Source organism: Fundulus heteroclitus, chromosome 21 (assembly GCF_011125445.2).
Source record: "Fundulus heteroclitus isolate FHET01 chromosome 21, MU-UCD_Fhet_4.1, whole genome shotgun sequence".
In the NCBI taxonomy this organism is placed as follows: domain Eukaryota; kingdom Metazoa; phylum Chordata; class Actinopteri; order Cyprinodontiformes; family Fundulidae; genus Fundulus; species Fundulus heteroclitus.
Window position 1 is genome coordinate 40,930,708 of NC_046381.1, and position 13,579 is coordinate 40,944,286.

The window sequence follows — 13,579 nt, forward strand, 5'->3', positions numbered from 1 at the left end:
CTTTGTTTACCTCATTGGCCGCATTAAGTTGAAGGGGTTAATAAAAATGCATCTTACAGCACCATCTTCTTCAGGAATGTGCAAAACCAAAAATCTTCCTTGCAAACGTCATGGACAGGGAAAAATCCAGCGTGCTGCCCTCTACCGAATCTAGCGTGCATTTAAACCATCGAACCGACCAGAAACAACACACTGAACATTGGTTCCACCCTGGAAAGTTAACATATATTCCAAATGTGCATTTTTACCTTCAATTGTTGATTTTATTAAATCAACATTGTTTTTTAACATATTTATTGCAAATTAAAACTATGAAATTAACTTAAACAACATAACTGCTCTTGATGGCAGTTACACTCCCACCAAATCACTCGTGATTTTAAAAGGAGAAAACCTTAATGCAAACAAAATAAAGTCGCTTCTTAAGTCAAACATAAGTTTAACACCAAAGTTGTGATCTAGTCAGCTTCAAATAAAGTAACTGTTTTGTGAATAGGTCTCTCAAGATAAACTGGCTTATTGACCCTTCTTCCTTGGTTATCTAATGTTTCATCACCAAGCAGCAGCTCAAGTTTCCTAATGATTCCATCCTCACTAGGATACACCTTTGTGACTTTGGCTGGCTTCCACTCATTTCTGGGTATACTAGTATCCATCAGCATCACAATGTCATTGATCTTGGCATTTCTCTTCATCTTGTACCATTTCTCTCTCTGCTGAAGATTTAACAAGTATTCCCTCCTCCACCTGGTCCAAAATTCATTGGCCAGGTATTGCACTTTGCGCCATCTCTTACGAAGATAAAGATCTTCCTTCACAAACTCACCAGGTGGTGGTAGAACCACTGAAGACTTCATGGTCAGGATGTGATTTGGCGTAAGAGGCTGTGGACTGTGGACTGAGTTGGTGAGTTGTCAAGGGCCGACTATTTATAATTGCCATAACCTCATAAAGGTAAGTGCGTAAGGATGAAGTGTCAAGTCCTTTGGAGGCACGATCCAGAGTAGATGTCAGTACACTTCTTATCGTCCTGATCTGCCTTTCCCAGACCCCACCCATATGACTGACAGATGCTGGGTTCATGACAAATTCACAACCTAGTTGTTTTACGCATTCTTGGTCCATTTTCTTTAAAGATTCCAAGAACTCTCGCCTTGCTCCAACGAAGTTGGTTCCTTGATCTGACCTAAGCTGGCAAACATTTCCTCGTATGGCAATAAAGCTTCGAAGAGCATTGATAAATGCGTCAGTTGTCATGTCATCAAGTAGCTCAATGTGCACAGCACGAGAGCACAGACATGTGAATAGCAGACCATAGCGTTTAAGTTCCTTTCTTCCTTCTTTAACATAAAATGGGCCGAAACAGTCCATTCCACAATAGGTGAAGGGAGGTGACGTTTCAACTCTCTCAACTGGTAAATCTGCCATTCTTTGTACTTCAGCATTTCTCCTAAACTGTCTACATTTCACACACTTGTAAATGTAGGAGGACACAGTGTGACTGCATCCTAATATCCAGATGCCATTTGATCTCAGCTCATTCATGGTCATACCACGTCCCTGGTGATGAACCTTTAGATGAAAATGTTCAATCAGCAACTTTGATATATGGGTTTTGCTTGGCAGAATTGCCGGATGTTTAATATCAGGGTGTAAATCAGCATACTCCAGCCGACCTCCTACTCTTAGAACACCCTTTTCATCCAAGAAAGGATTCAGTTTGTGGAGACGATTTTTACTGTCCCTTGTTGTCATTTCCTTCTTAGATTTTAAATGTCTTATTTCTTCAGAAAACACTTCCCTTTGGACAGTAGAAATGATAAATAGTTCAGACTCCTTTCTCTCTTCAAGACTGCTGGCTTCATTGGTTCTGGATATCAAACCCTTGGCCTCTTTAACACGCCGCATAAGTCGTGCGATGGCTTTAACGAGTTTTGTCCAGTCTGAGAACCTTGAGAAATGATTGAGCAGTGAAGACTCTGTTACCTGTGCCTTGTGAACAAAGGTCTTGCGAAGTTCTGGATCTTCATCTCCCAAATCTCTTATCTGCTCATCAGCAGAAGAAAGTTTTTCATGCCAGAGAAAATCTGGACCAGTGAACCAGTTAGAAGTAGTCAGTCCTTTTGCCGTCAGGCCACGTGATGCATGATCACCAGGATTATCCTCAGAGTGCACATATCTCCATTGATCTGGACTGGAACTATCTTGGATACGCTGAACCCGATTTGCCACAAATATGTGGAACCGTCTGGCATCGTTGTTAATATATCCAAGGCCTTTGTTGGAGTTACCCTAGCCTTGCCAAAAACTAGAGAACAGTGGACTTGGTTCGATATACTAATGGCTCTCAAGTAGGAACATGCACCATACCCTTTAACACTCGCATCTGAGAAATGATGCAGCTCATATTTTTTCACGTTCTCAAAGCCTTCAGGGAGATAACATCGCTGAATTTTGATTTCAGACAGGTTTTTTAAATCTAAAAGCCAAGACTCCCACCGTGATTTGAGGTCCTCTGACAATGGTTCATCCCATCCAACCCTATCTCGACACATCTGCTGGAGAATTTGTTTGCCAACCAGAATAAATGGTGCTACAAAGCCAAGAGGGTCATAGATGGATGCCACAGTTGATAGAACTCCTCTTCTGGAAAGTGGACGCTCATCCACAGTCACTCTGAAATGGAACTGGTCCAAACCCACGCACCATTTAATTCCTAAAGCTCTCTCGATGTGAGACTCACCAAGAACCAAATTGCGATTTCTTACTGAATCTGCACATTCTTCTTGTGGAATAGATGCAAGTACTTCCTGGCTGTTAAAAATGAATTTGTGAATTCGCAGTTGGCCAGCCATGCAGAGTTGCCTTGCTTCCTTCACCAACTTTATAGCTTCATCTTTGGATGAAACACTTGTCAGTCCGTCATCAACGTAAAAGTTATGTTCAATGCACCGGATGGTTGTTTCACTGTAATGTCCATGTCCTTGAGCAGCAACATGCTTCAAACCAAAGTTTGCGCAACCAGATGAAGAGGCAGCTCCAAACAGGTGCACTCGCATGCGATACACTGATGGGTGAGCCTGTACGTTTCCATCATCCCACCAGAGAAATCTCAAATAATCCTGGTCTTCTGCCTTAACATGGAATTGATGGAACACACGTTCAATGTCGCACATTATGGCAACTTGTCCCTTGCGAAAGCGACAGAGAACACCTATCAGGCTGTTTGTTAATTCTGGGCCAGTGAGAAGATGGTCATTTAATGACACACCTTCAGATTTGGCTGAACAGTCAAATACAACCCGGATCTTTCCTGGCTTATGATGGTGGTACACGCCATGATGTGGAATGTACCATGCAGGAGAGTTGTTAATTTCTTCTTCTGGGACCTTTTCTGCATCCCCAATTGTTATGATTTCATTCATAAAGGTTGTGTAGTCTCTTTGGTATTGCTTATCTCTTTCAAATTTTCTTTTTAAGCATCTGAGCCTGTGAACTGCACATACCTTATTATCTGGGAGCTTTGGTCGATCTTTCTTGAAAGGAAGTGGCATTTCACAGTGTCCATCTGCTTTAATGTTGATACCTTCTTCCATTATGGTGATGAAGCGCAAATCTTCCTGAGATAACTTTGCATCTTCAACTCTTCTCTCACTGAAGTCAGACTCAAGCATCCTTAGCACATCTGGTGGGGAAATAAACTCCTTGACTTGAGTTCGGCAAATGTATTTTACTTCATTTGTGAGCTGTTTAGATGTCTGCAGATGAGGCTTCACGGACTTCATGGTGATCTTATGGCTGCTTCCAATTGCATCACCATAATCGACACATGGGCTAACACAGCCGATTATACTCCACCCAAGATCCGTTTTTTGAGCAAATGGCTCATTGTCTTTACCTGGTACCACTTCTCGGGGTAACAAAGCCTGTGGACAGTTGTAACCTATGAGCAGTCCTACATCACACTCAATCAATGGAGCGATCTCCTCAGCTAGATGCTCTAGGTGTGGCCATGCTCGAGCTGTCTTTGGTGTGGGGATGTGCCTTAGGTTGGCAGGAATGAACTCTCTTGAATAGGTTACAGGGAGATAAATTTTCTTTGATGAGTAGAAACCTCTCACCTGCAATCCAACTATCCTCTGACTTGGGATGATTATGTTTCTGGATGAAAGTGTAGAGAGTTTTAACTGCACAGGTTCCCCTTTTGTTTCTAGAGCTTCTGCTTTATCTTGCATGATGAATGTAGTGTCGCTTTGGTTATCAAGTAGTGCATATACGAGAATTTCATTCTCAGGGTTACTTGATGTAGATAACCACACTGGAACAACTGTAGAGGAGTACATGTTGTCCATACCTTGCACTATTCTGTTTGATGTACCTTCATTTGATGGTTCAGTTGTGTGTCTGTGCTCTGCTCTTTCAGATGACTTGGCCTGTTCAGAGTTTGTTATATCCTCCTTATGCTCATTACTGCATTTCTTTCTGTTTGTCATTTTGCGATCTTCATGTAAACACGTTGGGTGTTTTCCTTTACATGTTTCACAAAGACTTCTTCTTTTGCAGCTCCTTGACTGATGCCCTGGTTGTAAACATCCAAAACATATTTTTTTTGTTTGAACAAACTTCAGACGTTCTTGTATTGGGGTTTCTTTAAATTTCCAGCATGACTGAATGTCATGATTGTATTTTTCACAGAAGACGCACACTTTAGCTTCTGTTCTTTCTTCAGAGTTGCTCACAAGCACCTTAGCACCAACGTTTCGTGTCTTTGTTGTCTTGGCCTTTTCAACATCACTAGACTTCAGTGCATGGAGCGAAGTTACAGGATTGCAAGCTATTTTCGCTTCTCTTGTGATGAAGTCCACAAACTGATTGAATGTAGGAAACATGTTACAGGTTTCTTCTATCTCAATCACCTTTCTGTTCCAACTGGCTACCAGCCAGTCAGGAAGCTTTGTGAGGAGTTTCTGATTTTCATCGCAGTCATTCAATACTTCAAGGCCTTTGATCTGGGACATTGCAGCCTGGCAGCCCCTAAGAAAGTCTGAAAAATCCCTCAGCTCCACACTGTCTTTGGGTCCCATTTTAGGCCAGGTTGCAAGCTTATCCTTGAAAGCTTTGGCTATTACAAACAAGCTTCCAAATCTTTCTTCCAAAAGAGACCATGCTGAATCATAAGCTACATCCGTTCCTAATAGGAAATAACTCTCAATGGCTTTTCTGGCGGGTCCACCCACATATTTACGAAGGTAATAGATCTTTTCATTTACTGGGATGTTTTTTCTGCCTATTAGAGCTTGAAATGACATCTTCCAATCCTTGTATCTTAGAGGGTCTCCATTAAACACAGAAGGTTCAGGTACTGGGAGACGGCTTACATTAATAGACTCCGCTATTGCTTCAGCAAGGACTGTGGCATTGTCTATTGGATTTGTCACCGGATGGTCACATGATTTTCCCTTAACACTTGATGGTCTATGTTGCTCAGCTGCATGGTTATGAAGTAACTCTGTTATCTCCTCGTCAGAGCTTGCTTCTTGCTCATAAACTTGCAGCCGTGCCTTTGCTGCACTTAACTTCTTAACAGTCTTTAGGCGCTCTATTTGCCTGCACTTCTCTTCCAGTGCCTTCTTTCTTGCCACATTTTCTTCCTTTTTTAATGCAGTTCTCTTTCTATCTTCTTCCTCAATGTTTTCAAGTTCTAATTGTTCACATTCTATCTCTTGCAGGACCTTCAAAGCAGCTTGCGTGGCAGCCAGCTCTGCTGCAGCCTCCTGTCTCTTAATGGAGGAACGACTTGACTGTCTTGACTTTATGCTTGTACTGCTTGCAGAGCTTGAACTTCCTACAGAGCTTTTACTTGTGCCTTCAGAAGCTGAAGATGAAAACACAGAGCTTGACTTAGGCCAGACAAAATCCACTGTCTGAACATCCATTTTTTCCTTACTGCATAGATAGGTGGATGCATTTTCCAAGATTACTTTGGTAACAGCATCACAGGTGTCAACTCTGCGACGGGTCTCACTGTCTGGAGGAGCACATTTGCGCAAATCTTCATAACTGTGTCTAACATCTGCTAAAGCACCACTTATTTTGTTCTTTAACTCCTGCACAACCTCAATAGAGGGAGATCCCTGTATCACTTTCGTAGCTTGCTTAACAATCACTTTCCATTTGTTGTAAACAATGGTAAAACGATGATGTAGTTTTTTTTTATTTGTTTTCATGCAATTCTTGTGCCTTTTCGGTGAGCTTTCGACTTTCGACATGGCAGGAAGCAGTTCTCTGCTTTATTACTGCCATCAACACGGAGGACCAATCCGCAATGTTGGATAACCCACCAAGCAGATTGTCTTTACAAGCTTCTAAATTCCCCCTTTAGCTTGACATTTGTTCATCTCTAGGGTCTTTCTGGTCTATTGCTACTGTTTTCTATTACTTATATGTTATTAAAGACCCAGCTTACCAGTAAAACTAAGAAATACAGATTAACAGGCATGAACTCGCTGTACTGTCTTTTCACTGCCTCATCACTGATGCGCCCTCTGCTGGTGACACCAATATTACGCTGCATTATAGCAAAATGGACAATAGTTCTGCCTATAGAAATTGAAAAGACCACAATAAAAATACAATCAGCAGCATCGATTTCCATGTATTTATCTATATCATGGTGTCACATATTCTATTTTTTTCTTTGTTTTACTTCTTGTTGCTCAAACGTGTTGGGTTGTTGCTGAATGGTATTGCTGAATCCAGAGATTGTCTGCTACAGTAGAGGTTTTTACTTTTCAGTATTGTGGTGTAGTTTTAATACCCACACTGCTGGGTCCTGGCAGGTTGAGTTTGTTCTGGTTCTGTCTAATTGAGCTGTTAGACTGAAGAGGATGGTTCCTCTCTGACATAGAACAACACAATAGCAGCTTCAGGACACAGCTGAGGTGATGGAAACTGGTGGTGCCATCGGTTTTATTTATTTTAGATTTTCTGTCTTTGTTCTATTTAAACTTTTATTTTTTAAAGATAATGCTATTGCATTCTTTTTACTTAACTTGTTTATGTGCCTGTATGTGGTCCTGGCACTACTCTGGAAGAACAAAAATTAATGTTTGGTGTAAAGATGTGAATATGAAATGAAAAATAAAGCTAAATTATCTTATCCAGTCATCTGATTCTTTCCCAAATCAAACTGAAACATCTCCATTACTAATCCATAACATTTGAGTTCTTATTTTTATATTTTTTGTTCATAAGTCCAAAATATTTTAAGTCTGTACAGCTCAATACTTTGAAAATACCAAATCAGAAAATAAATAATTTACAAGGCAAAACTTTTGGACAGCAGGTTGTCTTTAAAGAAAATAAGTAAAAACAAAATTATTAATTACAATAAGTATTAAAGTAGCAATGAAGATAAAACCAACCTCAGCTTCTTTACTTTACAGACTGGAGTCTCCAGGATCTCACAGAGATGCTTCAATTCAGAGTCTCCAAGGGTTCTCCTTCCATTATTGATCTCATCTATTTCCAGTTCAGTCAGGGAGGGGTTGGACTTCAGAGCTGAGGCCACAACTTCACATTCAGTCGATGAGAGAATACAGCCCACTAGTCTTTGATTAGAGAAACAATAACATAAATTCTACTAAAATCAGACTATTAAACACCAATAAACAGACTAAAATATGATGAATAAACTGTGATGTCATCATCAGATGAACATCTGCTCTTCACATCAATGTCCTGTTTGACCCGACACAGAGAATCTATTTAGTCTCTTCAGGTCTTGGTTCTACTGCAGAGCTGCTGTGTCTCTGGTTTCGTTAAAAGCTTCATTTAACCACAAAGATGAAGAAAGATCATCTACAGTAAAAAAAAAACAGAACTGACTAAATATATTTGGATGTCCATGTTAGGAATTAGCCATCTCCTGTTTGTAAATTATCACTAAATTATCTCTAGACATGTTTGAGTCTAGTGATAATACATTATTGTTGTTTTGGCTTCATCTCACTTGCAAAAAATCTCTAACTATACATACAAGTGACGCCTCTTACTTTTACTGTAAGTGACCAAACTTAGTGAAATTACTTGTAATGAATCAAGAGAAAATAAGAGGCTCCGATTTTCATTTAGTAAAAGAGAGCTATCACTTAATGTAACAGACAATGGCGTTACGTTACTCACAGTATAACAGTGTGTTACTACAACTCCATCAATAAAGCACCTTTTCTTCAGAGTATGCTCTCCGATGCAGGAGTTTACCAGTGGGTGACTTAGTTTTGCAATTTACTTCCTCAGTGGTATAATACCTGAAATACATTCTACCTGGCTGCGATCTGCAGTGGTAAGACCCCTATTTAATTTTACTACAAAGTGTTTTAGTTTGATTTATTTCTTGAAGAGAATATTTTGTTACAACCACTTTATAGCTGGTTGCAGCTTGTTAATGTGCAATAATTATGAAGTTCAAAAACATCCGGTTTATTTTATTGTTCTTCCATGATAAACATTGAGTATAATAATGATCATCATATCTACATAATTATATTGCAATTGATAGATGTCATTTCACATATGTGAAAGTGAAAGAACAAGTGTTGAAAATGCTTTCATCTTTTATGTGAAATGAAAGAAAAAAAACATGACAAAACATGTATGAGTTTTTGTACACCTTACAGGTTTAAAATACACAAATTAAAGGGAAATGGCTGAAGTTCATGTCATTTCAGCCAGAAATTTTCCAGTTTCATTTAGTTCTGTTCACAGAAACAATAAAAGAAACGCATAAGCCTCCATAAACTATATTCTAGCTCTATAACATAGTGTAACAAGCCAAAGAGCTCCTAAGAGACACTGTGGTGTTGTTAGGCTTGGGTCATCATGGGACTGTTGGTGCTGTCCTCACAATAGGTGACTATATGGAGGTAGACAGCCAGCTAACAATATGAAAGAAGTTCTCCACACAAGGCTTGATTTCCTTGAGTTCTCTGAAGAACCTTTATTCATAAATTTGCTTTTATTGTAACTGAAGTATAAAGAAGAAAAAAAAATATTACTGACTAATACCAATGTTTGAATATCGCCAGTACAGACTTCTCAACTTTTATCAAAAGTTAAGAGTGAGATTATATAAATTTTTGGGGGGTGGGGCTGGGGGCGGAGCTGAATGGACCCTGGAAGGGCCGGTCCAGTCAATGATGTCTCATTTATATCCAACCAGACATGGAAGTAGACATTTATTACTTTTGTTAAAAAGTGAAAGAGAAGTAGTAACATGTTATGTTTAGTTAGTGGGTTAAAACAGAAAAAAATAAATATAATAAAAAAATAAAATAATTGTTCAAATAATACCAAATAGAATAATAAAGCAGTTTTAAGTTATTGACCGCATTATTACACTGTTACACATTAATCTATGGGTTTATCAGTGTAGATCTATAACCTCATAGGTGAATCAGTCTGAATTTAATCAAGCCCATATGCTTAGACATTTTCCTCTCAGCTGTAAACCTTGAAGATGACTCAGATAATAAACACGTCCCTCCTGTCAGGTGTTTTCCCCCAGTCCCTAAAAACAGCAATTATCAAACCACTGCTGAAAAAGAATAATTTAGACAAACTTCTACTCCAGAACTACAGGCCCATCTCAAACCTCCCCTTTATCAGTAAGATTATTGAAAAAGCTGTATTTCAACAATTAAACACCTTCTTAACAACGACCAGCCAATTTGACGTTTTCCAGTCAGGTTTCCGTGCTCACCACAGTACAGAGACCGCCCTGATCAAGGTGTTTAATGACATCCATATAAATACAGACTGTGGAAGAACCACCGTGCTGGTACTATTGGACCTTAGTGCAGCATTTGATACTGTCGATCACTCCATTCTGTTAGAACGCCTGGAAAACTGGGTCGGCGTCTCTGGTACAGCACTCAACTGGTTTAAATCCTACTTAAAGGACAGGGACTTTTTTGTATCAGTAGGTAACTTTACATCAGAGATGACAAAAATCCCATTTGGGGTTCCCCAAGGGTCCATTCTGGGTCCCCTCCTTTTCAATATCTACATGCTCCCTCTAGCCCAGATAATAAAAAATAACAACATCAGCTACCATAACTATGCAGACGACACACAGCTCTACATCACCATGTCACCAGGTGACTATGGACCAGTTCAGGCACTGAGTAAATGCCTAGAAGAAATCAATACGTGGATGTGCCAAAATTTTCTCCAATTGAATAAAAACAAAACTGAAGTAATAATATTTGGACCAATAGAGGAAAGATCAAAAGTTGGCACACAGCTCCAGCTGCTTCAGCTAAAAACCACTGATCAGGCCCGCAATCTGGGAGTAGTGATGGACTCAGACCTGAACCTTCAAAAGCATCTAAAGACAATTACAAGGTCGGCTTTCTATCACTTGAAGAACATTTCTAGGATTAAAGGACTGATGTCTCAGCAGGATCTAGAAAAACTAATCCATGCGTTTATTTTTAGTCGAATTGATTACTGCAACGGTGTTTTTACAGGTCTGCCTAAAAAGTGGATCAGACAGCTGCAGCTGATCCAGAACGCTGCTGCCCGCGTCCTCACTAAGACTAAGAAAGTAGAGCACATAACCCCAGTTCTAAAGTCCTTACACTGGCTCCCTGTATCTCAGAGAATAGACTTTAAAATACTTCTGTTAGTCTATAAATCCTTAAATGGCTTAGCTCCTAAATACATCACAGACTTGTTATCAGCGTATAAACCATCCAGACCATTAAGGTCTTCTGGCTCCAGCCTACTCTGCATACCTAGAACCAGAACTAAACACGGAGAAGCAGCATTTAGTTCCTATGCTCCAATTATCTGGAACAAACTTCCAGAAAACTGTAAAAGTGCGGAAAGCCTGAGTTCTTTTAAATCAAGATTAAAAACACATTTGTTTAAAATTGCCTTCAACTGTCCTAGTTAACTGAATCACCACTTTTTTGTTCTATTTTCTTTCTATATTTTAATCCTACTTGCTCTTATTCTGTTTTATTTTGCTATATTTTAATCATGTAAAGCACTTTGCATTGTCTTTGTACTGAATTGTGCTATATAAATAAATTTGCCTTGCCTTGCCTTGCCTTGCCTTGAAGCTCAAAAGGGTTCACGCTGTGTCTTTATACATGATCCAATTGCTTATGTTTTCCCTCTATGCACTTCTAGCTTGTTACAGTTTAAAATCATTATCCGTCCGTCCGTCCGTCCGTCTTCTTCCGCTTATCCGGGGTCGGGTCGCGGGGGTAGCAGCTTCAGTAGGGAAGCCCAGACGTCCCTCTCCCCGGCCACTTGGGCCAGCTCCTCAGGAGGAATCCCAAGGCGTTCCCAGGCCAGCCGGGAGACATAGTCCCTCCAGCGTGTCCTGGGTCTTCCCCTGGGCCTCCTCCCGGTGGGACGTGCCCGAACACCTCACCAGGGAGGCGTCCAGGAGGCATCCTGACCAGATGCCCGAGCCACCTCAACTGGCTCCTCTCGACGTGGAGGAGCAGCGGCTCTACTCTGAGTCCTCCCCGGATGACTGAGCTCCTCACCCTATCTCTAAGGGAGAGCCCAGACACACTACGGAGAAAACTCATTTCAGCCGCTTGTATCCGGGATCTCGTTCTTTCGGTCACGACCCAAAGCTCGTGACCATAGATGAGGGTAGGAACGTAGATCGACCGGTAAATCGAGAGCTTCGCCTTTTGGCTCAGCTCTCTCTTCACTACAACGGATCGGTACAGCGCCCGCTTCACAGCAGACGCTGCACCAATCCGCCTGTCGATCTCCCGCTCCATCCTCCCCTCATTCGTGAACAAGACCCTAAGATACTTGAACTCCTCCACTAGGGGCAGCACATCCTCCCCAACCCGGAGAAGGCACTCTACCCTTTTCCGGTTCAAGACCATGGTCTCGGATTTGGAGGCACTGATTTTCATCCCGGCCGCTTCGCACTCGGCTGCGAACCGCTCCAGTGAGAGCTGTAGATCATGCCCTGATGAAGCCAATAGGACCACGTCATCCGCGAATAGCAGAGACGCAATCCTAAGGCCACCAAAACGGATCCCCTCAACACCTTGGCTGCGCCTAGAAATTCTGTCCATAAAAGTTATGAACAGAATCGGTGACAAAGGGCAGCCTTGGCGGAGTCCAACTCTCACCGGAAACGAGTCCAACTTACTGCCGGCAATGCGGGCCAGACTCTGACACCGGTCGTACAGAGACCTGACAGCCCTTATTAAAGGGTCCGGTACTCCATACTCCCGGAGTACCCCCCACAGGATCCCTCGGGGGACACGGTCGAATGCCTTCTCCAGATCCACAAAGCACATGTAGACTGGTTGGGCAAACTCCCATGCCCCCTCCAGAATCCTGCTGAGGGTATAGAGCTGGTCCAGTGTTCCACGGCCAGGACGAAAACCACACTGCTCTTCCTGAATCCGAGATTCGACTATCCGACGGACCCTCCTTTCCAGAACCCCCGAATAGACCTTACCAGGGAGGCTTAAGAGTGTGATTCCCCTGTAGTTGGAACACACTCTCCGGTCCCCCTTTTTAAATAGTGGGACCACCACCCCAGTCTGCCAATCCAGGGGAACTGCCCCCGATGTCCACGCAATGTTGCAGAGCCGTGTTAACCAACACAGCCCCACAACATCCAGAGCCTTAAGGTACTCCGGGCGAATCTCATCCACCCCCGGGGCCCTGCCACCGAGGAGCTTTTTAACAACCTCGGCAACCTCAGCACCAGAGATGGGAGAACCTGACCCAGAGTCCTCAGGCTCTGCTTCCGCAATGGAAGACGTGTTGGTGGGATTAAGGAGGTCTTCGAAGTATTCCGCCCACCGAAACACAACGTCCCGAGTCGAGGTCAGCAGCACACCACCCCCACTGTAAACCGTGTTGGTACTGCACTGCTTCCCCCTCCTGAGACGCCGTATAGTGGACCAGAATCGCTTCGAAGCCGTACGGAAGTCTTTCTCCATGGCCTCTCCGAACTCTTCCCACGCCCGAGTTTTTGCCTTGGCGACCAGCCGAGCCGCCTGCCGCTTCGACTGCCGGTACACATCAGCTGCTTCCGGAGTCCCACAGGCCAAAAAAGCCTGATAGGACTCCTTCTTCAGCTTGACGGCTTCCCTCACTGCTGGTGTCCACCAGCGGGTTCGAGGGTTGCCGCCGCGACATGCACCGACAACCTTGCGGCCACAGCTCTGACTAGCCGCCTCAGCAATAGAGGCGTGGAACATGGTCCATTCAGACTCAATGTCCCCCGCCTCCCTCGGGACGTGTTTGAAGTTCTCCCGGAGGTGGGAGTTAAAGCTCCGCCTCACAGGGGACTCCGCCAGACGTTCCCAGCAAACCCTCACAGTACGTTTGGGCCTGCCCGGTCGGACCGGCTTCCTCCCCCGCCATCGGAGCCAACTCACCACCAGGTAGTGGTCGGTGGAGAGCTCCGCCCCTCTCTTCACCAGAGTGTCCAAGACATGCGGCCGCAGGTCAGATGAAACGACAACAAAGTCGATCATTGAACTGCGACCTAGGGTGTCCTGGTGCCAAGAGCACATATGGA

General features: G+C 42.8%; 1 protein-coding gene across 1 annotated transcript in view; it reads right to left on the reverse strand.

The window, feature by feature from the left end:
* The window catches only part of LOC110368151 (NLR family CARD domain-containing protein 3-like), a 36,779-nt gene that overhangs the window by 8,217 nt on the left and 14,983 nt on the right, over positions 1-13,579 (reverse strand). Inside the window, exon 5 of the mRNA XM_036124962.1 lies at positions 7,425-7,610. Within this exon, the coding sequence (XP_035980855.1) occupies positions 7,425-7,610 (186 nt within the window). The remainder of the gene's footprint in view (positions 1-7,424; positions 7,611-13,579) is intronic.